General features: G+C 42.7%; 1 protein-coding gene across 6 annotated transcripts in view; it reads left to right on the top strand.

Annotated features, from left to right (window-relative positions):
* The window catches only part of CDK8 (cyclin dependent kinase 8), a 181,643-nt gene that overhangs the window by 131,723 nt on the left and 26,248 nt on the right, over nucleotides 1-23,672 (top strand). For 4 of the 6 annotated variants that reach the window (XM_074985692.1, XM_074985700.1, XM_074985712.1 and 1 more), the window contains 3 exons: nucleotides 4,943-5,000; nucleotides 7,838-7,969; nucleotides 21,098-21,241. In XM_074985692.1, coding sequence (XP_074841793.1) covers nucleotides 4,943-5,000; nucleotides 7,838-7,969; nucleotides 21,098-21,241 — 334 coding nt within the window. The remainder of the gene's footprint in view (nucleotides 1-4,942; nucleotides 5,001-7,837; nucleotides 7,970-21,097; nucleotides 21,242-23,672) is intronic. The other 2 variants (XM_074985728.1, XM_074985720.1) reach the window with 1 other exon arrangement.

Consider the following 23,672-nt stretch of genomic DNA (forward strand, 5'->3'; position numbering starts at 1 on the left):
CACATCCCAGGTCACTGGAACCCCACACTTAACTGCTTTTTCCCATGCCCTCCTGGAACTTTCAGATAAGTTGTGAATTGCCTGATCTGCACTCTGTCCTTACTACCCCCTCACTCATTGCTACAGTAGGCTCATACTTTGTATGCATGCTGCTGTAGTGTCTCACACAGAAGACCAGCTTCAAAAACTGCTGGATCAGTTCTCCAAAGTGTGCACGGACTTTGGGCTTACCATCAGCCTAAAGAAGACGAATGTACTCGGTCAGGATGTTGCTGAATCCCCATCAATCAGCATTGACAACTATACGTTAGAGGTAGTCCACGAGTTCGTTTACCTCAGGTCCACCATCACTGACACCCTGTCGTTGGACACTGAGCTAAATAGGAGGATCGGAAAAGCGGCCACAACTCTGTCCAGACTCAGCAAGAGAGTGTGGAATAACAACAAGCTGTACACTCACACCAAAATGCAAGTCTACAGAGCCTGCATCCTCAGCACCCTCCTTTATGGCAGCGAGACTTGGACCCTGTATGCCCGCCAGGAAAAGAGGCTGAACGTCTTCCACTTGCGCTGCCTCAGGCGCATCCTTGGAATATCATGGAAGGACAGAGTTACCAACACTGCCATCCTCGAGCAAGCTGGAATCCCAACCATGCACACCCTCCTCAGGCAACGTCGACTCCGCTGGCTTGGCCATGTCCACAGGATGAACGATGGAAGGATTCCAAAAGATATCCTGTATGGTGAGCTAGCCTCTGGCAAAAGACCTCCCGGACGCCCCCAGTTGCGTTACAAAGATGTCTGCAAGAGAGACCTCAGAGAGGTAGACATCGAGCTGGACAACTGGGAAGAACTAGCAGACGACCGCAGCAGATGGAGGCAGGGGTTACACAAGGGCCTTCAGAAGGGCAAGTTGAAGATCAGACAGCTAGCAGAGGAGAAGCGAGCACACAGAAAGCACAATAAGGACTTGCCAGACACCCACTACATCTGCAAGAGATGCAGCAAGGACTGTCACTCGTGTGGGTCTTTATAGTCACAATAGACTCTGCAAATGAAGTCCTCAATTGAAACTTTAAAGGGCGCGATCCATAGTCTATGCAGACTGAAGGATGCCTACTACTGTGTAGTATGCAATTATACTAATAAGCCTTGATGGAGCCTTTCACAGGACATAATTATTAGTCCTGCAAATAAATTACCTTGCAGTACTTGGCTGCGTCTACACGTGCACGCTACTTCGAAGTAGCGGCAATAACTTCGAAATAGCGCCCGTCATGTCTACACGTGTTGGGCGCTATTTCGAAGTTGAAATCGACGTTAGGCGGCGAGACGTCGAAGTCGCTAACCCCATGAGCGGATGGGAATAGCGCCCTACTTCGACGTTCAACATCGAAGTAGGGACGTGTAGACGATCCGCGTCCCGCAACATCGAAATAGCGGGGTCCTCCATGGCGGCCATCAGCTGGGGGGTTGAGAGATACTCTCTCTCCAGCCCTTGCGGGGCTCTGTGGTCACCGTGGGCAGCAGCCCTTAGCCCAGGGCTTCTGGCTGCTGCTGCTGCAGCTGGGGGTCCGTGCTGCATATACAGGGTCTGCAACTAGTTGTTGGCTCTGTGTATCTTGCACTGTTTAATGAAAGTGTGTCTGGGAGGGGCCCTTTAAGGGAGCGACTTGCTGTTGAGTCCGCCCCGTGACCCTGTGTGCAGCTGTGCCTGGCTCCCTTATTTCGATGTGTGCTACTTTGGCGTGTAGACGTTCCTTCGCTGTGCCTATTTCGATGTTGGGCTGAGCAACGTCGAAGTTGAACATCGACGTTGCCAGCCCTGGAGGACGTGTAGACGTTATTCATCGAAATAGACTATTTCGATGTCGCAACATCGAAATAAGCTATTTCGAAGTTGGGTGCACGTGTAGACGTAGCCCTTATGTTTTTAATGTGCCTTATTTTATATGTCCTAATTTATTACAATTTCTTTTTTTTTTTTAAAAAAGTCAAATGTTTGACACAATAGCCAGATGGCTACAATATTCTCAAAAATAAAAATTTTAAAACTTGCCTTAATGTGTGTTTGTGAGCTATCGGGAGCAATTACGTCAGTTCTTACATGCGTTTAGATTTCCTTATGGGCATAGGTAAGGGTGTGGGGGAGATATAGCAAAATAACTAATCTTTGCAGTGTCTCAAACCAGGAAAATCAAAACGAGCTGTAACTTAAATGCACCACTGTTTGGCTAGCTATTGCAGTATAAGTGCTTATAGAAAATCACAAACCGTTTAGGGACTTCATTAAGTCTAATTTTTCTGGTGTTTTCTTAAGTCAACTGTTTTTAATTTTAATGCAGCTTTGATTCACACACAAGTGTTAGCATTCAAGGAATCTATGCATATCTGATTGCAAGAGACTAATTTATAAAACACATTGTTCATATGAACACCAGACAAAATTATGGCAGGAAACAGGAGACAAAATCCATCATCAGCATAGAAGCATGTCCTCTGGAGTGCTGGTTGGAACGTGCAGGGATATGAATATTTATCAAGTCTGGCACGTAAATAATTTGCCATGCCAACTACAGATGTACTTTGTGAACACCTGCTTTCACTTTCAGGTGATAATGCTGCCTGTTTCTCCTTTGCAATATCTCCAGTAAATGTAAACAAACCTGTTTGCCTAGTGATTGGCTGAATGAGAAGTAGGAATGAGTGGATTGGTAGGGGCTAAAGTTTTGTGTTTGAGTGCAGTTATGTAACCAAAAAAAACCCACTAACAGTACAGTATTTGTATCAGATGAATTGAAAAATACCGTTTCTTATGTTCTCTTTACAGTGCAAACGTTTGTAATATAAACTGGGCACTGTACAGTTTGTTTTGTAATTGAAATCAGTATGTTTGAAAATATAGAAAGCATCAAAATATTTGTAATTTAAACTGGCTTTCTGTTCTTTAACAGTGTGGTAAAATTGCGATTTAAGCATGATTTTCTTAAAAAATTAAGTTGATTTGTTTTGAGTTAATTGTTTGTATTGATGGCGATTATTAGCCCTAGTAATAGTTAAACTACAATATATTGAAACCCTTCCCATACTTTTCAGAAGCAGCATAAGGCATGGGGAGTCAGGGGTAATGGAAGAGCTGAGAGAGAGGCAAACAATTATTTGGAGGGAGATTCGGTGTGAACCTGGAGAGCTGGTGGTTATGGATGGAAGAAAGTGGGAGATGTGTGGAGCAGGTTCTTAGAGTGGGGGATTATATGGGAGTTTGGGAGCCTCGTCTCTCTCATTCAGTCACACACACACCTGCCCCTGTTGCTATGTGGCCCAGCAGCCCACCCTTCTATTCAGCCCTGCGCCCAGTGTTGTCACCCCACTAGCTCCTGAGCCTGCACACCCGTGTGTGACCCCTCAGCAGCCTCCTGTACCTTGCTTTGTTCATCCTAAGCTGCCTTTATCTGGCCCCGCTGTGAGGAATGCGGCTTCTGTGCAGGATGCCTGTGCCCCCGTGCCACAATAGCTGCTGGTAGGCAAAAGATGTAACTGCAGTTTGTCCAGCTCTGCAGATAAACATTGGCAGGGAACATGAATTCTGCAAGTGCACAGTAACACAGATTTCCTTGAGTAATTTAGCTCCACACCACTACTGGCAGCATGTAGAGTTATGTCTAACTACACACCATGGTGAGTAACAGTCAGTCTTCGCAGTGCAGTGTGTAGTTATTCACGTAAGTGAGAGGTTGTGGAATGGGCTTAGCAGTGTAGAGCTGCTGCAGCTTTCTCCCCATTTATGGAGTATTTCCCTGCAGCAGGGAAAGGCTCTGTCAGCTTTCTTGGGCAGGAAAGGGTTCGGAGTGCCAGAGGCTTCTCCTTTGCCTTGCCACTGCTGGAATCTCTGCCTGCTAAAAATAGCAATCGAGATCGGATAGTGTTGTTTGGGCATATATGGTTCATAGCCACTGGGTTCAGGAGCATCTTTACTCACCTTAGTAGTACCTCCTATCTAAGCTGCTGCTTATACTCATGCACAGACTGTGTGTGGGGTATGTACACAACAGGCCACCATAAGAAGTGCTCAGTATAGGTATCCTCTAAGTATGTTATCAGCTGTGTTTATTTTAAAAAAAAAGTGGGTAAACTAACCTAAACTTATTTCCGAGTTTAGAAATGGGTAAACTCAGTTTGCCCAAGTTTACAAATGATTCTACCATTTTCTAGCATAAAGTTGTAACTCACTTTCTTAGTGTAGAGTCTTACTTCTTAATATTTGATAACCACTACATCAGTGGGAGAAGCCTTTAGACAATAGTTTTAAGGATATGCTTTTATTTTAAGTCTTTAAAGCTGGCTGAATTGGTGTGATATATCAAACTGGGATAGTAAACTTAGATGATGGGTTATGTAGCTTTTTTTGTAGTGTATATTTTTGTATAGTGACTGGTATTAAACCTGTATCTTGAGATTTTTCATGTTCATGTAAAATGTCTGTCTGAAGATGTACATAATAACTCTTGGCAAAACTTATGTTGCAGAGAGAACCCCTTACTCCTGTTGTGTTTTTTAAGTGAGATGGAGAAGAGGCAGTGACCTAATAGATGCGTATCCTGATGAGCTGACCAGTTCATAGGGCAATGTTGGAACTCTTGAAAGCTTATGTTTGCTGTTGCAGGTGGAAGAAAGACATCACAATGACACTTAGTCTGAGGGACATAGTTTAAAAAGCCCTGGGGAAAAGACACTGCGAGGGAAAACCTAAGGGGCAGAGGTAGCAAAGGAAAGCCTGTGTTTTGGATACTTACACAGCTTTATCACAAAGTAAAGACCTATGATTTTATCATGCTGCATTTGATTTAAAACTGGTGAAACAAAGCTAATTTATTGTTTCAGAGACAAATGTTGTTTAGGATTATCTTGGTATATGTATTGTATATTTATTTTTTTTCCACAGAAACCTGCTAATATTTTAGTTATGGGTGAAGGTCCTGAGCGAGGAAGAGTAAAAATTGGTATGTTATATCTTTGATAAGTCCCAGTGTAGCATTTAAGTTAGAATGTTCTAAAGGTGCAGTTGAATCACTTAAGATAGTTACTTAAAATAATAGTATATGCTAGATACTTTACCAAAAGCCATTTTGAGTGACTGGCTCTTTGTTATCAGATCTTCGCACCAGTTCCTAAGAGTGCACAGCTACAGCCTTATCAATGAAAGAGAGAGAAAAATCCCTATGCTGTTATGTTATATGGGTTTGTGCTGGGAGGGGGATTCATATGGGAAAAAGATAACAGGCAGCTTGGAAAAGTGAAGGAGAATAAGTGAGATTTTAAATTACCTCCTTTTACCACCGAAGTGCCAAGACAGTAACTTGCTCCGTATTTTAAAAACTAAACAGGAAACTGTTTACTATTGCAAATATTAAATTTTATAATAAAAGCGAGAGTGGCTGTTGGATTACAAACTGCCCATGAAAGGATAGCCAGGTTCCTGAAAAACACAGGAAGCTAACAGTCTTAAAAAGTCCAGAAAAATTGTTTGAGAGAGACAGTTTATTAAGAACTAACACTAAATATCTTCACAATGGTGAGGGGAAAGTAGGGTGGGAGGGAAAGAAACTGAAGCTTTTCCCCTTTTATCCTTCATTTTGCAGAATCTCCAAATAATTAAATAAAGTCTGTTTTAAAAAGTAACTAAAATAATCTAACCATAGTCTAACAGTAGTGAGCCATACCATAGCATGCACTAGTACAGCATTGTTACAGCATCAGCCTTCTAATGCACAGCCTATACTGTTATACTAATATAGGCAGGCACTCCATTTTGACAGATTTTTTTTAAAGGTTTGTTTTTCACTTCCCTCTGACCTTTTCTTTAATGAAATGATTCTTCCTCAGTATCGCTCTGTATTTTGTGGTGGTTTTGTTAATCTGAAGCACCAACTGTTAATCACTAATTTGCTAAACAAGGGTGGGATTTTCCTGACATGCTTGACACTGGCCTAACTCTGCTGCTATTGAGAGCTTTGGGAAATGACTTCAGTAGGAGTAGAATTAGGTCAATTCTGAGCACTTCAGCAAATGCCATCCTTTAAAAATTTAGCACCCACCAGAGAGAGATTAGTGATAGAGACCAAGGTCTTCTATCTACAAAACAGGTACAGCATGGACAGCAGAAGTGAACATTTTATCCCATTACCTTATTCTTTGTGGAGCATGCGCTGCCAAGAATGAGAGGTCAGTCTCCATACACATGCAGTGTCAGCTGCGGTGGTGGCTTTTGTGATGTAGACTATTATCCATTAGTATTTTCTCACAGACCACCAACTTATTTCACAAGTGGTAGTTATGTGCTAAGTCATTTGGTAATAACTTTAGATTGCTACTAAATTTGGTCAGATGTTGCTGATGGACAGGTTAAAGATTCTGCATCCGACCACCAGTCCTCTGAGCCATCCAGTCCCAACAATAGAAAAGCCTTTATTTCTAAGCATGTTATCCGTTTGAAAAACTTGTAATTTTAACATGATTTTGCAACAGTAAGAAAAGAATCACCCTACTAAAGGCTTCCACTCTTCCAGTATTAATACATTTTTAAAAAACACATAACTGGTATATTTAACATAAAATAAGCTTTATAGTTTTTTTTGTGCTATTTTGAGTCCACTTTTTACTGGGTATGTCCCCACATTTTAAAGATATCTATGAATTCTTCATACCTTGAATTATCTTGATTTTTAATGTAGAAAACTGTAAAATGTTTCTTAAATGCAATAAATTTTTAAGTAGGGATATACATAGAGGCAAACAGTTACTTTAGATTGTGGAGCAAAATTAGATGCGAGTATTTACTCTGCAAGTTTTACTCAATAACTGAGTTATTACATGTGGAATGTGTTTAACCCCTTCACTCTCAAAAGAGTCGTAGACCCCATGCTCTTTCCTGGTCCTACTCAGTATATATAGGCTCCCACACCATGATACCAAATTATTTAGTGTTTGGGACTTCAATAACCAGGGTTAGTGGGAACACTCACAATCTCTATCCTCTGTCCATCTTGTTCTGTACCATCTAAATTCTGGTGAGTTCAGACAGCTCTATGGGAAGCTATAGATTACAAATCAAAACAAGCAGTTTAGACAGAAGATTTTTTCTGAACGTGTTATTAGTAAAGGGAAATTTTTCCAAAATGAAAGCAATTTTAAAAGCATACCTTAAATGGTTTCATCTTGGTACCGGTGATACTTTGTGACCAATTTAAAGTGAAAGGAGGAAGAAGATACCCTCATGGTTGGAGTCACTTCTTGTTTGGGTCATGAAGGAAACTGTGCTTCAGCTGCAGTCAGCTTTGCATAGGTAGTTTTTGTCATATTGTATGTATTATAAACCATTCTAACCTTTGCAGAATTACTATTTCACCCACTTTTTTCCCCTTTAATGTCTCCTGAATGAACAGCCCTGTGATAAAGGAATATTCCACCAGGCAGAAAACTGATCCCTGTGCTGGCCAATAGGGACTTACCCAATGTTCTGAGAGCTACATGAGTTGGCATGCTTTTTTCAGAACAGTGGTAAATTCTTGATTCTAAAAGGCTTGCTTTAGCAATGATTTATAATGAAATACTTTAAAGGTGATGCTGCTGAATAATTTCAACATTACTATAGGAAATGGTTAAGTTAGATTATCAGATTCATATTTACTATAGTATGTTTGCCTTTTAGCACAGTTTTGGTAGATCTAACAAATGAGCTCAAATATTTCATTTGATCAATGTGAAGTTTTCTTCACTTTTTAAGAAAGTTCATTTCTTTTTTTCTTTTTTCTTTTTTTTTTTTTTTTTAATTTTGCAGCTGATATGGGCTTTGCCAGATTATTTAATTCACCTCTGAAGCCTTTAGCAGACTTGGATCCAGTAGTTGTAACATTCTGGTATCGAGCTCCAGAATTACTTCTTGGAGCAAGGCATTATACCAAAGCTATTGGTAAGTAAAATTAAATATCAGTTTATTAATGTGTTACTTAGGCAAACGATACCTGAATTACTGAAACTTTGACATGTAAGGATAAACATGGGAGGGTACAACAGAGGCAGAATAGTACACCTTTGAATTATTTGAGGGAACATTAATCACTGGCATTTTATTTAATTTAAATACTATTCTTATAACTGTTTCTTGAGTAGTAACATAGTAAATTTTCTAAGGTTTCTATGTATAATTTTATTATAGGTTCTTATCGTTTAGAATTTTCAAAAAGCATATTTCTACTTGAAATACAATGAAATATTGCCACACCACCTCAAAATTGTAAAAATCCAGAAAATAGTAGGAGGGAGCAGAGTACTTTAGCTGCATCACATTGGGTTTTTACTGCTTAGAGTTTATTGAGCGCACAAACCAAAATTGAAAATTGTGAAATGTATAGAGTGGAGAAGGTTTGAGCTGCACTGAAACTACGCTGCAACTGTCAAGATTTGATGTGTCTGACACACCTTTTCATTTACTACTTTGTTTTCTTTTCCCCCAAAGAAACTGCTGCTTTTTTAAAAAAATGAGATTAAACTGCTATTCCAGGAGTTGGGGAATTGTTTTTGGTTTGGGTGGCCACTGACCCACAGAAAAAATGAGTCAGGAGGCCATACGCAAGTGAGAGAAAAAAAAAAAAGACAGACACTCCCTTCAAGCTCCAGCTGTATGGTGGGTGCGTGTGGGGTGACATTGGAGAGGTTACATATCCCCCAGGCTGGATTAATTTCTGGTGACCTGGGCCTGGTACATTTTTTTGGGGGGGGGGGGTGCTGGGGTTTGGGGTCGAGCCAAAATTGAGGGGTTTGGAGTGTGGGAGGGGGCTGCCAGGGAACAGGCTTGTAGATAGGAGTGAGGTTTCTAGGTAGGAGGCACGCTGTGGGAGTGAGCACATGGAGTCTGCCTGTGGGACTGGGCTCGGGTGAGTACGCAGGATCTGAGCAGAGTGGAGTGTGCAGGAGTGTGTTGACAGGATGCAGAATCTGGGAGGGAGGGAAGGGTCAGGAATGGGTTGGGATGGGGACGTCGGGTATGAGCAGGAGGAAGGGTGCAGGAGCAGGATGGGATAGAGGTGGGAAGGAGCAGGGGATTGGGGTGCATACCTGGCACAGCTTGGTGGGAATGGGCACAGGTGGGGCCACATGGCACTGTGCACTGCAAGAAAGTGCTCTTTCCAGGTACAGGCCCCACCACTCCCATTGGCCACAGTTCCCAGCCAATGGGAGCAACAAAGGTGATACCTATAGGAAGCACTTCCCTGCAGCACACAAAGGTGCTTCCTCCCTGTGGTAGATAGAGTCTGTGGGTCAGATCCAGCCCACAGCTTATGTTGATTGGGCTCATGGGGCTCGGATCTCCCCAGTACCAGGGAGCTGAGCCTGTCTGGGACAGAGCATGAGTCCTGAGCCTTAAGCCTCACTGGCCAGATCAAGGCAAGCAGCAGGCCACATTTGGACTGCAGGCTGCAGGTTCCCTACCCCTGTACTGTTCCGTGGGAGGGTTGCCACCCTGAATTTTTAATTCAAGATAAGTTTTTAACAGAAGAAAAATAGGTTCTTCCTTTCTTTAAGGCTATCTGAAAGAAGCACCTAAATGACTGGGGAAGTGCCTTCTACTGGTATTGATCTGCTTTAAACAGCTCCAGCATGGCACTGCTGAATCTGTTCTCACAGTAAGCGCTTGCTGTCAGTCTGTGAAAAGTGCCGAACAAGAGAGTGGGAACTGTCTGTGGTGGTTGTACAAACTTATCATGGGCCAGACTTGACAGCAGTATGAAATTTTCTTAGAGCTTTAATTAGGTTTTTGAGAGTGATAGAGGTACAGAAGAAAAGAAAAGGTGTGGGGAGACGGTGGAATTCTCCATTGCATGCTGGTTTTGACTACTTGTCTTGCTAGGCAGAGTTATTGTAGCCTTCTTGAAAAGAACTTCAAGTTGTGTCCCTGTGGGTGTTCCACTTGCAGTGCATTTACACACCATGTGTCTCAAATTTTACGTAATAATGTCAGTTAGGTTCAAGGATGTGTCCCCTGCAGCCTGGTGTCCTGCAGTGAGGCTATATAGAGTGGACGGGCAAACAGTCTTCAAGACTTTCTCAGCTGCTTCTGCCTGCGATGGAGTCTCAGCAGTATCTGAGAGAGCTTACCTCAACTGTATTTTTCTCTCGTTCTTATTACAGTAAACTCTTTCATATCCAGCAGCCCTGTGACCAGGAAGTTGCAGGATATTCAAATATTCTGGATAATAGAGAGGTATAACCTAGCAAAGCATAACACTAAAAACAAGATTAGGTATTAAGAAATGAACAAATGTATGAAGAGTACTTTATTTACCAACATCAGTAGTGTTGTACACTGTAAACAAACGTATTTATTTGTATTTATTTTAACTATACTGCACTTATGGGAAAAGTAACTAAAATTTACTTAAGATTAAAATGCTGGTTATTTGAGAGTTGCAGATGATAGAATGCCGGATATTAAAGAATTTAGTGTAATTTAGTTTTTTAGAGATTTCTGAGTGTGTTAACCATAGTAATTTTGCAGATTTTTATTTGTCTTTTTTTAAAAAGAATTCTACTTTAATGATGAGAACTGTTGTTTCTTTACCTCTTTTTCTGTTTTCCCCTCTCTGTGGAACCTAAACCCTGGGAGGTTATGCCTGGTTTTCCCTGGTTTAAATTCTGCCTTTCATGCCTAGAGGGTACTTCAGTGACAGACATTCCTAGTGAGTTCAGTGCCTTGAGTTTTCACATGCTCCCAAAAAGGGTAATTTCTTTCTGAAGTTAAAATCAAGGGCCAGAAAGAACCTGAATTTAAACTACGTCGCTTCATGATAGTTTGATCTGACCAGCTTTTGACTCTAACCAAGGGATTCCTCTACACCAGTGGTTCCCAAAATTTTCGGCATCATGTCCCCCTTTTGATTTTTGAGAAACCTTCACCCCCCCCACCTCTTTTATTTCTACTGTGGGCCAGCCACCTGTCAGCTGCCAGCCTGAGCCTCTCCCCTCCCCCCAAAGGCAGGCACTGAAAGGCCCTCATCTAAACACCGCCTCCTCCTCCTCCCACTGACAACCCACACTCACTCACCTTTGCAGGAGGCAGCTTGCTCCACGTGGGCCTTCACAGTCTGCCTGCTTTTTATAGTGGCTGTGCTGGGTCGCCCATGTGAAATGGCAGGGGCTGAGAGCTGGAAGCAAGAGCTGGCTCTTTCTTGGGCTGGGTTGCCTAGCGCCCCTCTGGAATTTCTTCATGCCCCCCAGTTTGGGAAACCATGCTTTATACATAGCAACGAAGGGTCCTGTGGCACCTTATAGACTAACAGAAAAGTTTTGAGCATGAGCTTTCGTGAGCACAGACTCACTTCAGGACCCTTCGTTGCTATTACAGATCCAGACTAACACGGCTACCCCTCCAATGTATGACACCATGCTTTATACAGCGCTCTCTGACAAGTCAATAACTTCCTTTCCTCATCCCCAGATGTAGTTGCCATGCTTCCTCCAGTGTCCGCACCAGTGATTTTAAATCACTGCAGGACTTCACTAAAAGAATAGTGGAGTCCTTGAGATTTAATTGAGGGAAGTTAAGGAGTTGTGGCATAAATTACGTGACATTCTGCACTCTTAATCATTTGTCTGCATTGATAATGAAGCCTTGCTAGACTAGACACAGCAAAAACAAGATGGGATATGACTTACTTTGACTTAAACCTTTGTACTCTAGGTGGAGCATAGGTCATCTGCCAGTCTTTTCCACTTCATCCTTCCAGGTCATCCCCTCTCAGTATGATGGTGGTGTTGTTGGACTGGTTGATCCTTATTGTCTCGTCTTTCCCTTGTTAATTCCTCGTCCCGTCATTGTAGGTTCAGACCGCCATTTGGTCACGGTAAAGCTCAAGTTCAAATTCAAGTGGTACAACACAAAAGCAACCAAGATGGGATTGAGATTCAACATGGAACAGCTGAAGGATATAGATACAAGCCAGTCTCCAAGTAGAGCTGTCCAACAGGTTTGCACTTTTGACAAAACTCATCCTGAAATGTTTCCATGAAACAAATTTGGGCACACCCCAAGATAGCCTGGAAGGAGACCTGTGATAAAACATTGGGAAAGAGGATGAGACTTCATAAAGAATGGATCACAGCAGAAACTCTGCAAAAAGTGAAGGAACGAAAGGACAGAAAAGCTGCAATAGCAACAGCTAAACAAGAGCAGCCAAGGTGGAAGGTCAGAGACTGTATTCAGAAGCCAACAGAGAAATTAAAAAGTCTGTAAAATGGGACAAGAAGAACTTTGTGGAAAACTTGGCAAAAGCAGAGCAAGGTGCAGGATGGAGAAACTTGCAAGAGCTGTATGACGTTGCATAGAAGCTAGCTGGGTCAGAGCATACAGTGGATGAGCCAGTACAGGAAAAAGAGGGGTATGTGCTAACAAACCCAAGCAAGCAGCTCAGTAGATGCAAGGAATACTTTGAAGAGCTACATGGAGCCTGTGGAGTTCCCACTTGCAAATACACCTCTGCAAATTAACAGCAGCTGACCTACAAAAGAAGAAATCAGAAAAGCCATTACCCATATGAAGAGCGAAAAAGCACCTGGTCCAGACAGCATTCCCACAGAAGCAATCAAGGCAGGTAGTGAGACATCAGTCAACATATGTAATCTGTTCGGAAAAATTTGGGACACTGAGGAGATCTCACAAGACTTGGAAATATGGCTACCTTCCCAAGCTTCCAAAGAAAGGCACCCTGAAGGAATGCAAGAATGGGAGGGGCACCACATAACTATCTATTCTGGGAAAAGTGTTCAATAGGATTCTCTTGGAGAGAATGAAGACAGAAATTGACAGGGGAGAACAGGATACCATCCAAAGTGAGAGATCTTGTACTGACCAAATAGCAACTCTCAGAGCCTCTTGAGTGGAACTCCCCCCTGTACATGATTGTCATGGACTTTGAAAGAGCCTTTGGCAGCATTGAGGGATTCTTTGTGGAAACTGCTGCAACACTGTGGCATCCCATCCAAAATTGTTAACCTGATCCGTTCAGCATACAAACCCTCAACATGCCAAGTTGTTCACAATGGTGTCTTGACAGAACCTTTCAGCATACTGTCAGGAGTGTGAAAAGGGATCCTATTGTCACCTTTCCTGTTCTGGAAAGATGACATATCCCCAGCCACAATACCACCTCTTATAAGAGAGCAGACCAAAAATATATTTCCTCTGAGGACCCTGAATTATTTTCTAACCGAACTCCCTTTTGATTCTTGCTGCAAGTGAATGTGGCAGGCAGAACTATAGTACAATACTTAATACTATAGGCTATGTCTACACAGGCACCGTTTGCCAACAGATGGTACTGTCGGCAGTATTACTTCAGCAAAACATCTGTGGACAGAGAACAGCCACACGTTAAACAGGCTCCTGCTCTGTCGACAGAAAGCATCTATACGGCAGCCAGATCTGTTGACAGAGGGAGCCCATTAACCCCAGAAGTGTGGCATGCATGGAGGGCAAGCCCTTCCAGGTTGACTGGCTCCATGTGTCCTTAAAGGGCTCCTGCCCTGCCACAGTCCCTGCACAAGGTGAGAGTGGCAGAGCCCTGCTAGATGCAGCTAAGCGCTTACAGGGACTACAGCCGGATCCCACAGAGCCCGACGGTGACACGTGGCACCATGGCAGGGCAGCCTCCCCCCACTGCCTGGGATTAGGGTAGCTGCTGCCCCCACTGCCCCTGGTCCTCATGGGGGTCTTCCACAAGATCTGGGAGGATGATCCCAAGGAGGACCCTACAGACCACGTCCCTATGGCCCCGGTACCCCAGCAGCCCCTCCCCCCCCCGTCGGGGGCCCTGACAAGTGTGGCAGTATCCCACTAGCAGTGATTGGTGGGACCATCTAGTGATGGGGCAATGGGATGACTGCCACTGGGTTCGGAATGTCCAGATATGTAAGGCCACCTTCCTCGAGCTGTGCCAGATGCTCGCCCCATCCTGCGAAGACAGGACACAAACATGCGGCCCGCCCTCATCCTCAAGAAGAGGGTGGCCATAGTAGTATGGAAGCTGGTGACACCTGACAGCTACAGCTCTGTGGGACATCAATTTTGGGGTCGGGAAGTCCACTGTCGGAGCTGTCCTGATGCAGGTATGGCAGCCTTGGGCTGTGTGGGGGGAGAGGGGAAGCAGGGAGCAGTGGGCGGGGTGGGGGGCAGGGGAAAAGGGTTGGGATGGGAGACAGAGGGTATAAGGGTGGGGGAGGGGGTTGGGGGCAGGGAGGGCAGGGAGTGGGGGATGGGGAAGGGAGGAGAGGAGGCCATAGATTTCCTGGAGTCCTAGGTGTGCCGTAGCCCTTAGTGATTCACGGTTGTGTCCTGTCGCCTCTGCCTGGTGCATGCCATCAATGAGACCCTGCTATGGAGGCTCAGCTGGATCCATGATGTGGACACTCTTGTGGCCGGCTTCCACCACCTGGGCTTCCCCAGTTGTTTTGTGGCGTTGAATAGCACACACATCACCATCTGGGCCCCGGAACACAGCGCAGGCAGCTTCATCAACCGCAATGGGTACCACTCGGTGGTCATGCAGGCCCTAGTGGACCACCAAGGCCAGTTCCTGGACATATACATTGGATGGTTGGGCCGGAAGCATGATGTGCAGGTGCTGCAGAACTCCCGCCTGTTCTGCAGAATGGAGGAGGGCGCCTGCATCCCTCACTGGGAGCTGGCCGTGGGAGGTCCATGGATGCCCCTCTGCATCATGGGGGATGCTGCATATCCACTCCTCCCATGGCTCATGAGGCCCTACATGGGTCACCTTGACACCACACAAGAGGCGTTCAATGCCCGCCTCACCCAGGCGAGAAACCCTGTAGAGCTTGCCTTCGACCAGCTGAAGGGGAGGTTCTGGTGCCTCCTCGTGCATCTAGATATGGGGGATGAGGCCGTCCCTGTGGTCGTGGCCACATGTTGTGGACTGCACAACCTGGGGGAGGGGACAGGGGAGGAGTACCTCCAGGGGTGGGTGCCTGAGGAAAGGGGCCATTAAGAGCAGCCCAGGGCAGCCCACAACCAGCAGGTGTGCGTGTTTGGGAGGCCATGCGGGAGGTGTTTGCCCGTGGCATCCTGTGATCGTTTCCAGGCCACCTCACGTGGGGGTCACCGTCCTGGCACACCTTTCTCCCACTGAATCTTCCCACCAGCAACCCCCCCAGGAGGAATACAAGGGTATGAGAAAGGGAAACCTTTAATCCCAAAAATATAGTTTAAGAGCAAAAATATAACTTTTAACAAACAGCCCTCCTGATTTGCAAATGGGGAGGGGATCACCTGAACTGGGGGCGAGGCATCCAAAGTGGGGAGGGTGATCACTCAGGGGCAGGGGTTGTGGGCCATGACCCATGGTAGCTGCGTGAGCCCCTTGTATCCTGTGGTTGCCTGCCACCACGGGGCTGAGTCAGGCTGGGACTACAGGGAGGTAAGAGGTGGTCCAATGCCCTGTAATAGGGGCAGGTGACAGGTCCTGCCCCCCAACAGCTGGCGCACATCCTGTGCCCACGTGTAGCCCTGGCGGAGCTTTCACCTTTGCCCGCACCTGCTCAAGGGTGCGGGCAGGGTTGCTGCACTCTGCCAGGGCTTTGGCCACTCGCACATATCTTGGAGGATTCCTGTGTTTGGCAGTGGGGTCCAGGACCACCACCTCTTCAAGACCAGAGGTCCAGCAAGTCCTTTATTTTGAGGCTGGACCAAGCTGGAGCCTGCCTCCTGCTGCCCCTTCCAGAGCCCTGGGATCCCTCCCCTGAGCTGCGGGAGGGCCCAGCACTGTCTCCAGCTGCCTGGGACATGTTGTCAGCTCACTCAGTGTGGCTCCTAGGGCGTGTGTGCAGCCACGTACAGCAAGCCTGTTGCCACACCCCCAGCTTCCTGCCTGGGGCTGCTGGCCCCTTTAAGAGCAGCCAGAGGCAGGAGCAATAGAGTTGTGGCAGGAGGGAAGGGTGCCTTTTGGCGCTGGCTGGCTGGTGCCCTGGAGGACTTATTCTGTCAACAGAAGGAGCCCCACGCGTTTACATAGCAGTTTTATGGACAGAATACCATCGAGAGTTGTTATGCCTGCTTGGGGAGAGGCATAACACTGCCAGCAAAAGGGCAAGGTTTTCTTGACAGAAATCTTGACAGAGTGCTTCAACCATGTGGATGCTCTATGACATTTGTTGACAGAAGGCTTACTCTGTTGACAGAGTGCCTGTGTAGACCCAGCCATTGAGTCTCTATAGGGTCTTTATTTGTCCCTATGTCATATTCATTGGCTACCTTACAGTTTAGGATTACTAGTTATGAAGCCATCGTAGAGAAGTACAGGCAGGCAAAGTATTCATAACTGAGTGCCTTTATTGAGCATGTTTCAACAGAGCAGAAGTAGTAATTCCAGGTGATCGCTGCAGAGGACCAATTGCTTGCAGGAATATCTCTGGATGCTGCTGACAGCTGCTTGTTCTAAGTTCATGGTGTTAGATTCCTCTTGGTTTGAAGGTTGTTAGTTGTTTGGAAAAAAAAAAAAAAACTTATGAACTTTAAAACAATATTTCTCAACCCCATTTTTGTTAAGCACTTTTTTGTTTGAAAAGGTACCCCTAGACTTCTCTTGCCTACCCCTGGAGGTACATATACCACTGGCTGAGAAACATGGTCCTAAGATAATCTGAGGCTTTGAAACAAGTGTCATTCAACCTTTCCAGATTACTCTACCCTTTCAGGAGTCAGATTTATTTTGTTTTGTATACCACCAAGTTACACCTCACACAAAAACTAGTTACTTGCAAAAACATGCAAAAATATCACATAAGACTACTACTGAAAACTTGCTGACTCATGAAATAAATGAATTGCAATAGAATATTATACTTAACATTTCAGTGTAAGGCATATGAAGCAGTAGAAACAACCCTTTGTCATTGTCTGAATGAACAGTTTGATTGTACTGACTTTACGAGTGTTTTAGGTAGCCAGTTGTAAAACTAGGCAAATATCTAGATGAGTTGATTTACCCCTCTGGAACAACTCAGTGTATCCCCATGGGTACACGTAACCCTGGGTGAGAAGCACTGCCTGAAAGGACTCGAGCGCCACTTTGCATTCTTTGGAAATTTACACCAATGCATAAAAATGAAGTTCAAGAAGACCCAGATAGCAAAGAGATCTTGTCCCACCCAGCTTCCTGTCTCCCAGAAACATTATATACCCTAGTATAGGGGAGAGAATTTCCAGAAAAGGAGACCAGCTATTTTTCAGATTTCAACAACTTCAACGAGCCCATCAAAATTTGTTTTGAAGTCCTTAGTTCCCCACCCACATAATCAGCTGCAACAATCTGCCTGTCTCCTTTGCTTTGGTGACCACTTTTCTCATTTCTGTCAGAATTGTGAGCATTCTTCAGGGTACAGTTTGCACTGGTACAGTCTGGACTGCTGAATAGCTGTGTCCTTGGCTTGGTCTACACTAGACCTTACAGTCAACCGCAGATGTGCAGGTCTAGCAACGGCTATTGCATAGTTAGAATTGACACATCTGCAGTTGACTGTTAGGTCTGCCTTTACTGAGGGAGTTTGATAGGAGTGTTTCTCCTGTCGACCTCTCTTACTCTTTGAGTGGAGGAGTACTGGGGGTCAACTGCGACCCTAGAAAGATCAATTTTGCACATCTTTACCAGACGCATGAAATTGAACTCCAAAAGATTGACCCTGAACGGGTAAATCTCCTGGTAAGTACAGACAAGCCACCTCTCAGTGCTTCAGCCTGGGTTGCTTCGTACACTTTTTGCAGTAAGAACATCCACTTTTGATCATGCATAGCCTCTAGCACATAAGATTGAGTATTGAGTGCTGATAGCTAGCCACTCATGAAATAAACTTCAGTCTTTCTAGTTACACTCTTCCCCCAGAAATGTGCATTTTGTACTTCCCAGCACACTGCTGAACAGTGCAAGCTCTTAAAGTCCATTTCATTGAAGGAAAATAGCATGCTCTGATCTTGGTATCCCACATGTGGTTTCCACATATTTTAATCCAAATACACTGGTTATGATAAAACAATGATATATTTATTAATAACAGAAAGATACAATATAAGTGATTACAGATGATGGTGCTTGAAAGTCTGGATTGCTTACAAACGGAAATAAAAGATGAAACACAATAGCTAGCTTTAAACAAACAACATTCAAAGCGGAGGTTTTCCTCAGCGTACACTGCAGTAAATTTCATAGGCTGAGTCGTCTTTCAGACTTACGTCATTTGTCCTTCAGGTATTAAATGCAATCATAAGCAGAGACATGGGAGTATGAATGAAATCAAGTGTTCCCTTTTTATTATTTAATCCTTACTGAATCATCGTGACACTCAACTTGTTGTGGACATACCATTTAAGCCTATTTAATACCATTTAAGCCTACTATTTCAATGTAAATTTTTTGTTTCCCTCTGCTGGAAAATGGCTGCTTAAGCAAGTGATAGCCCTTTAACAGTGAACTGGGTGTTGGTCTGTCCTTTGTTCCTGAGAAACTGGTTGGGGCCTACTTTTCTTAAACTTGGAGAATGTTGCAGCAATGCTACATTGTATGACTTAACATATAATTTTTTTTACATTTATTTTACCAGAACATTGATGTTCAGCAGACTTGTGGCATTACATGATCCTCAACTTGCTTCTAGAGTAGTATTTCATTCCTTGAATTGCTCTCTGCAAGCTTTCTTAACCATGTTTCCAGTCTCATAAATATGTAGAACTGTGTCTTGAAGGTTCATTCATTTGCTGAATCCCATGCAATTACATATTCCTGTTTTGTCATCCCATATTTTGTTCTACTGTTCTATCATCAGTCTTTAACTCAGTGCTTACTCCTCCATAAACAGTATTGCTCTTTAGTCACCTAGAGTGGAGTACATAAAGGGACACTACTCAAAGAAGAGGAGGAGAATACTCACTTGGTGCAATAACTGCTTCTTTGGGGTGTAACCCCTATGGATGCTCTGCTACTTGCCTTCCTCTGCTTCAGAGTTCTTTACATAGTTTTGTGCAGGGATAAGACTTCAGGGAAAGCGTGAATGGCCAGATAGACACTGCTACCTAAAATGTTCAGTCTGAGGCAGGTGGGATGCAAGGGCGGCACCTAGAGTGGACCACCTATCGGAGGACACATTTCAAAGAACCATAGTTACTGCACATGATGAGTAACCATCTCTTCTTTTGCTAATGCATTTTAATCATTCTGTGCAGCACATGTATATTGTCCTATATTGTGATAAATTACCCATTGCTGGTCCAGCCTGACCCTCCCCACTTGTGGGGGTCCAGTCTCAGCCGAAAAACATATACAGTGCAATTTTGTAACACTGCAGCCCAAGCCCCATGTGCCAGGCTAGGCAGGGGTGTTTTATTGCAGGGTTGTGATACTTTAATGACACTTGTGCATAAAATATTGCTCCAGTAAATCATTCTGTTATGCCTCACTATTGTGTAATTACAATAGAAAATTTCAATGATTTTTCAGGCATTAAGTTGAACAATTTAAAAAAATTCCACTCGCTATTAGTCACCTTTTTTACCAAAAATATTCTCGCTGGTGAATACATTAATTTACTGATCGACCTCTCTTCCTCAACTCTTCCTTGTCAACCTATTGTTTCTTCCTCCTACAGCAACTTATGGTATTTCTTTTCTGCCTACAGCAAGCAGATGGAGTTGCAGAAAAACTCATGGGCTTTTAGTTCTTTTTTTTCCAGTGTAGATAACTTTTTGTGAAATGTCAACGCTGTGTATGTAATTTGGTTCCATTCTTGTTCATGCCTTTTATTGCTCATTCAAGACATTGCTTAACGCGATGGAGCATTACAGTAAACTCTTTCATATCTGTCATTTTATTATCTGGAACTCTCAAATAACTGGCATTTTAACCTTAAGTAAATTTTAGTTGCATTTTCTGTAAGTACAGTAAAGTGAAAGTAAATACAAATAATTACAGCAAATACAGTATAAGTTTAGTTTGCAATACTATTGTTGGTAAACAGCAAACTCTGCCCCCTTTTTTGTTTGTTTCTTAATATCTAATATTGTTTTTTTCTTTAGTGTTATGAATTGCTAGGTTATACTTCTCTATTATGCAGAATATTTGAATATCCATCAACTTCTTGTCTTGGGGCTGCTGGATATGAAAGTTTACTTTAGTTAGATTTTTTTTTATATATGCACACTATAGAAAATGTGCTCCAGTAAATGCAATACATCAATTAAATTTACAGAGTAAAGCACATCACAAAGATTAAAACTTTTTTCCTAAACAGTACTTTATTTTTGGAAAGTTTCTTAAATGTATATAAACAGTGCATAATGCATGCATGCATGCATGCATACACTCACGCTCTTAATTTAATGCCTTTGAAAGGCATATTGTGACACACCATTCTTACAATGGTTAGAAATTGTTCCTTGTTTTTACGATTTTCTTTTAAGTTTGAGAGATTAAATTTTGAAAGTGAAGAAGAAACCCAGAGAATTTTTCCTTATAAAAATTTGTTTGAGTGCATAACTTTTTGGGTGTTTTTTACTATCCAGTACTACCTAGGGATCTCTGAAGCTTTGAGACATGAGAAAGTTCAAGGGCAGGGAAAGGGAAAATAACATAGAGTGGCCAAAATGAAGAGTGATAAAATCAAAATTTGATTTGTTTATTTAGTTCAGATTTAAAGACAGTTCTCCAGTAGGCTCCTATCTGTAGTCCCAGTGAGTAATAGTTGCAAACTTTTAAGTTATTGCATGCTTTGTAAGGTCTCACTATGTAAAATTATTGTGCATTTTACAAAATTAATTACTAACTGTGCTGTGTATAAATCATAGGGACCAGAAGGTAAAATTTGAAAGTGTTGCAGTCTTATAAAAAAAAAATTCTAGTTCCACTTGAATACTTGACATTTAGGAGACTTGTTTCTTAGAATATGAAAGTTATTTAAGAATTATGCTTTTGCCCGACAATAATCTGTTTTCTTTTGGAAAAATCCATTTGACTGTTTTTTCTTTTTCTCCTTTGTTACAAAGATATTTGGGCGATAGGGTGTATATTTGCAGAGCTGCTAACATCAGAGCCAATATTTCATTGTCGACAAGAGGACATCAAAACTAGTAATCCTTATCACCATGACCAGCTGGACAGAATATTCAATGTCATGGGATTTCCTGCAGGTACGTATTGTTTTAAATCTCTGCTGTTCAAACCAAGATATGTGTATTTGAAATTGTGGCTGTCTTTGCATATGAAGGTTGCAGCTGATCAGAGCAAAAAGCTGTTGAAATATGATCTTTGTTTCATGACTTGCAAGAATGAGTGGGTCTAAGCACAGTGCTGCTACTGCTACTAGAACTGACTTTGCAACATCTTTATGTATATTAAATATTTATCATATTTAAAAGTATTGAATTTTCTTACAGAGAAATAAAAACATTAACATTATTTCTGAATGTCCATTCAATGTTTGTTACATACTTTAAACTTTTCAGAAGACTGACAGATGTTGGCAAAAAGTATTGGGTCCACTGGTATATCTTTTGCAAATGCTGAATTATTGCAAACCAAAGTATTTTGCATTTTCATTGTGTTCTGTTATAGAAGAAAATATACTACTGTGTCATGATTTGGGGGAAAAGTGTTTTACTTAGCCCAGACCCAAATCAAATTCCAAATTCCAAACACTCTTTCTATGCCCTCCACTCAGCCTTTGATAGTATCTTGTTTAGATGTTCCTGAACACCAGCTGGGTTAGTGGGATTTCTTCTGGTGTTTATGCCGCTGCTGGTGTGTTGCCAAAATGACAAAGACCCTATTTTCATATTTGATATATCTCTCTTCATTGCCTGTATTCTCTACATCATGCAGAATCCGTTCAACTAATAATCTTATTCTTTTACCATCTTGTTGCAATCTCATTGGCCTTCTGCCTCTCATCATAAGTTCAAACTCTTTCCCACCTTCATGTTTGCCATCTAGGGTTTCCAACAATCAGTAAATTTACGGGCAGTCACTAAAACTTAGCTGAAATTGGATGTGTCCATAAAGTCAGTTTAACAAAAGAGTCTAAATTTCATAAAAGTGCAAAAAAATTTCAAAAAAAGCAATTATTCTATAGAAATCAAATTTCTTCTGTGCTGCTTCAGCCATTTTACTGCTCACCAGTGGAAATTGAAGGTTTTAGTTGTTTACCTAGCTTAATGTTTGAGGTGACATAACGTGATCCACATGATGTTATCACCTAGTTATCCTGCCAAGTTAGCATCAGCATATTGGCAACATGACTGACTAAATGAAACTGAGTTAAGCAGCGTATTGTTCTTGTGATGTATGAATGACAATGATTACTTTTCACTTTGGGCCATTTGTTGTTTTAATATAGTATGAAATTATGTCTGTTAAAAAAAATTTGTCTGTCTGTAAATGAAATTTCTGTGGATTGGCAACCCTGACACCATCAGTCTCTCTTCTTTTTTTCTGAACACTTAATTTCCACATCCCATTCTTGTCTTCATACCTTCTGTCATGCGATTCCCAACTCTGTAACATTTTTCCCTTTCCCCATCTACCTAGTGTGCCTTCTCTTTTCGCCTTCAAAAAATTTCTTTAAAGCCTATTTCTTTTAAGCAATCCATTCTTCTCTCTCTTCAACTTGTAGCTATGGGATTCAATACGTGCTTGAAAATTACTTACAAAATGAAACAAATCACAGACTTCAGGGTCACATTAAAATAATTTTTTTGGTTATATGCTTTTTATGATTTTTGCTTGTACATATAAATAATTTGAAGAATAGATTCTTTATCCATAGTCTGTGCTTGACTTACCTTAATCTTTACTAATATATACCCTTTCATTACGGCATGTGTCTGATACATACTTAGCTAAAACTTGAATATTTGTTGGGTGAGTGCGGCTCTAATGGCTATTGCAAATTGTGGGTATTGCCATCCTAGGCACCCACTTGACAAATGGATGATGCAGAACCGATAAGCGGTTAAGAACTTCAGACAGAACGGAGAAGACTGAGTGGAGAAAATAACTACACTAGTCTCCTTTTGGATTTTTTGATGTGATGATTGTGGTTGGTCCTAGTGGGTTTGACTTGCAGTATTTTCCACTCCGCTCTGCCTAGAACAGCTACCTTGGACAAGTGATTCACAGCATCTTTGTGCCTCATTATCCATTTGAGTGAGCAAATTGAGTGAGTGTGGGCTGAGCCTGACTCAAGATGTCTTGTCACTGTAGCTCCACGATTTCCTTTTGAGTCAAATTGTCATCCTGATTTGAACTCATTAAAAAATGAAAGAACAGTAATCAAAATATTGTATTAATACCAAAGCAAAAAGCAGTCAAGTAGCACTTTAAAGACTAGCAAGATAGTTTATTAGGTGAGTTCTCGTGGGACAGACCCACTTCTTCAGACCATAGCCAGACCAGAACAGACTCAATATTTAAGTCACGGAGAACCAAAAACAGTAAGCAAGGAGGGCAAATCAGAAAAAGGTAATCAAGGCGAGCAAATCAGAGAGTGGAGGGGTGGGGGGGAAGGTCATGAATTAGATTGAGCCAAGTATGCAGACGAGCCCCTACAGTGACTCAGAAAGT

The sequence above is a fragment of the Carettochelys insculpta genome, chromosome 1 (genome assembly GCF_033958435.1).
Source record: "Carettochelys insculpta isolate YL-2023 chromosome 1, ASM3395843v1, whole genome shotgun sequence".
Lineage (NCBI taxonomy): Eukaryota > Metazoa > Chordata > Testudines > Carettochelyidae > Carettochelys > Carettochelys insculpta.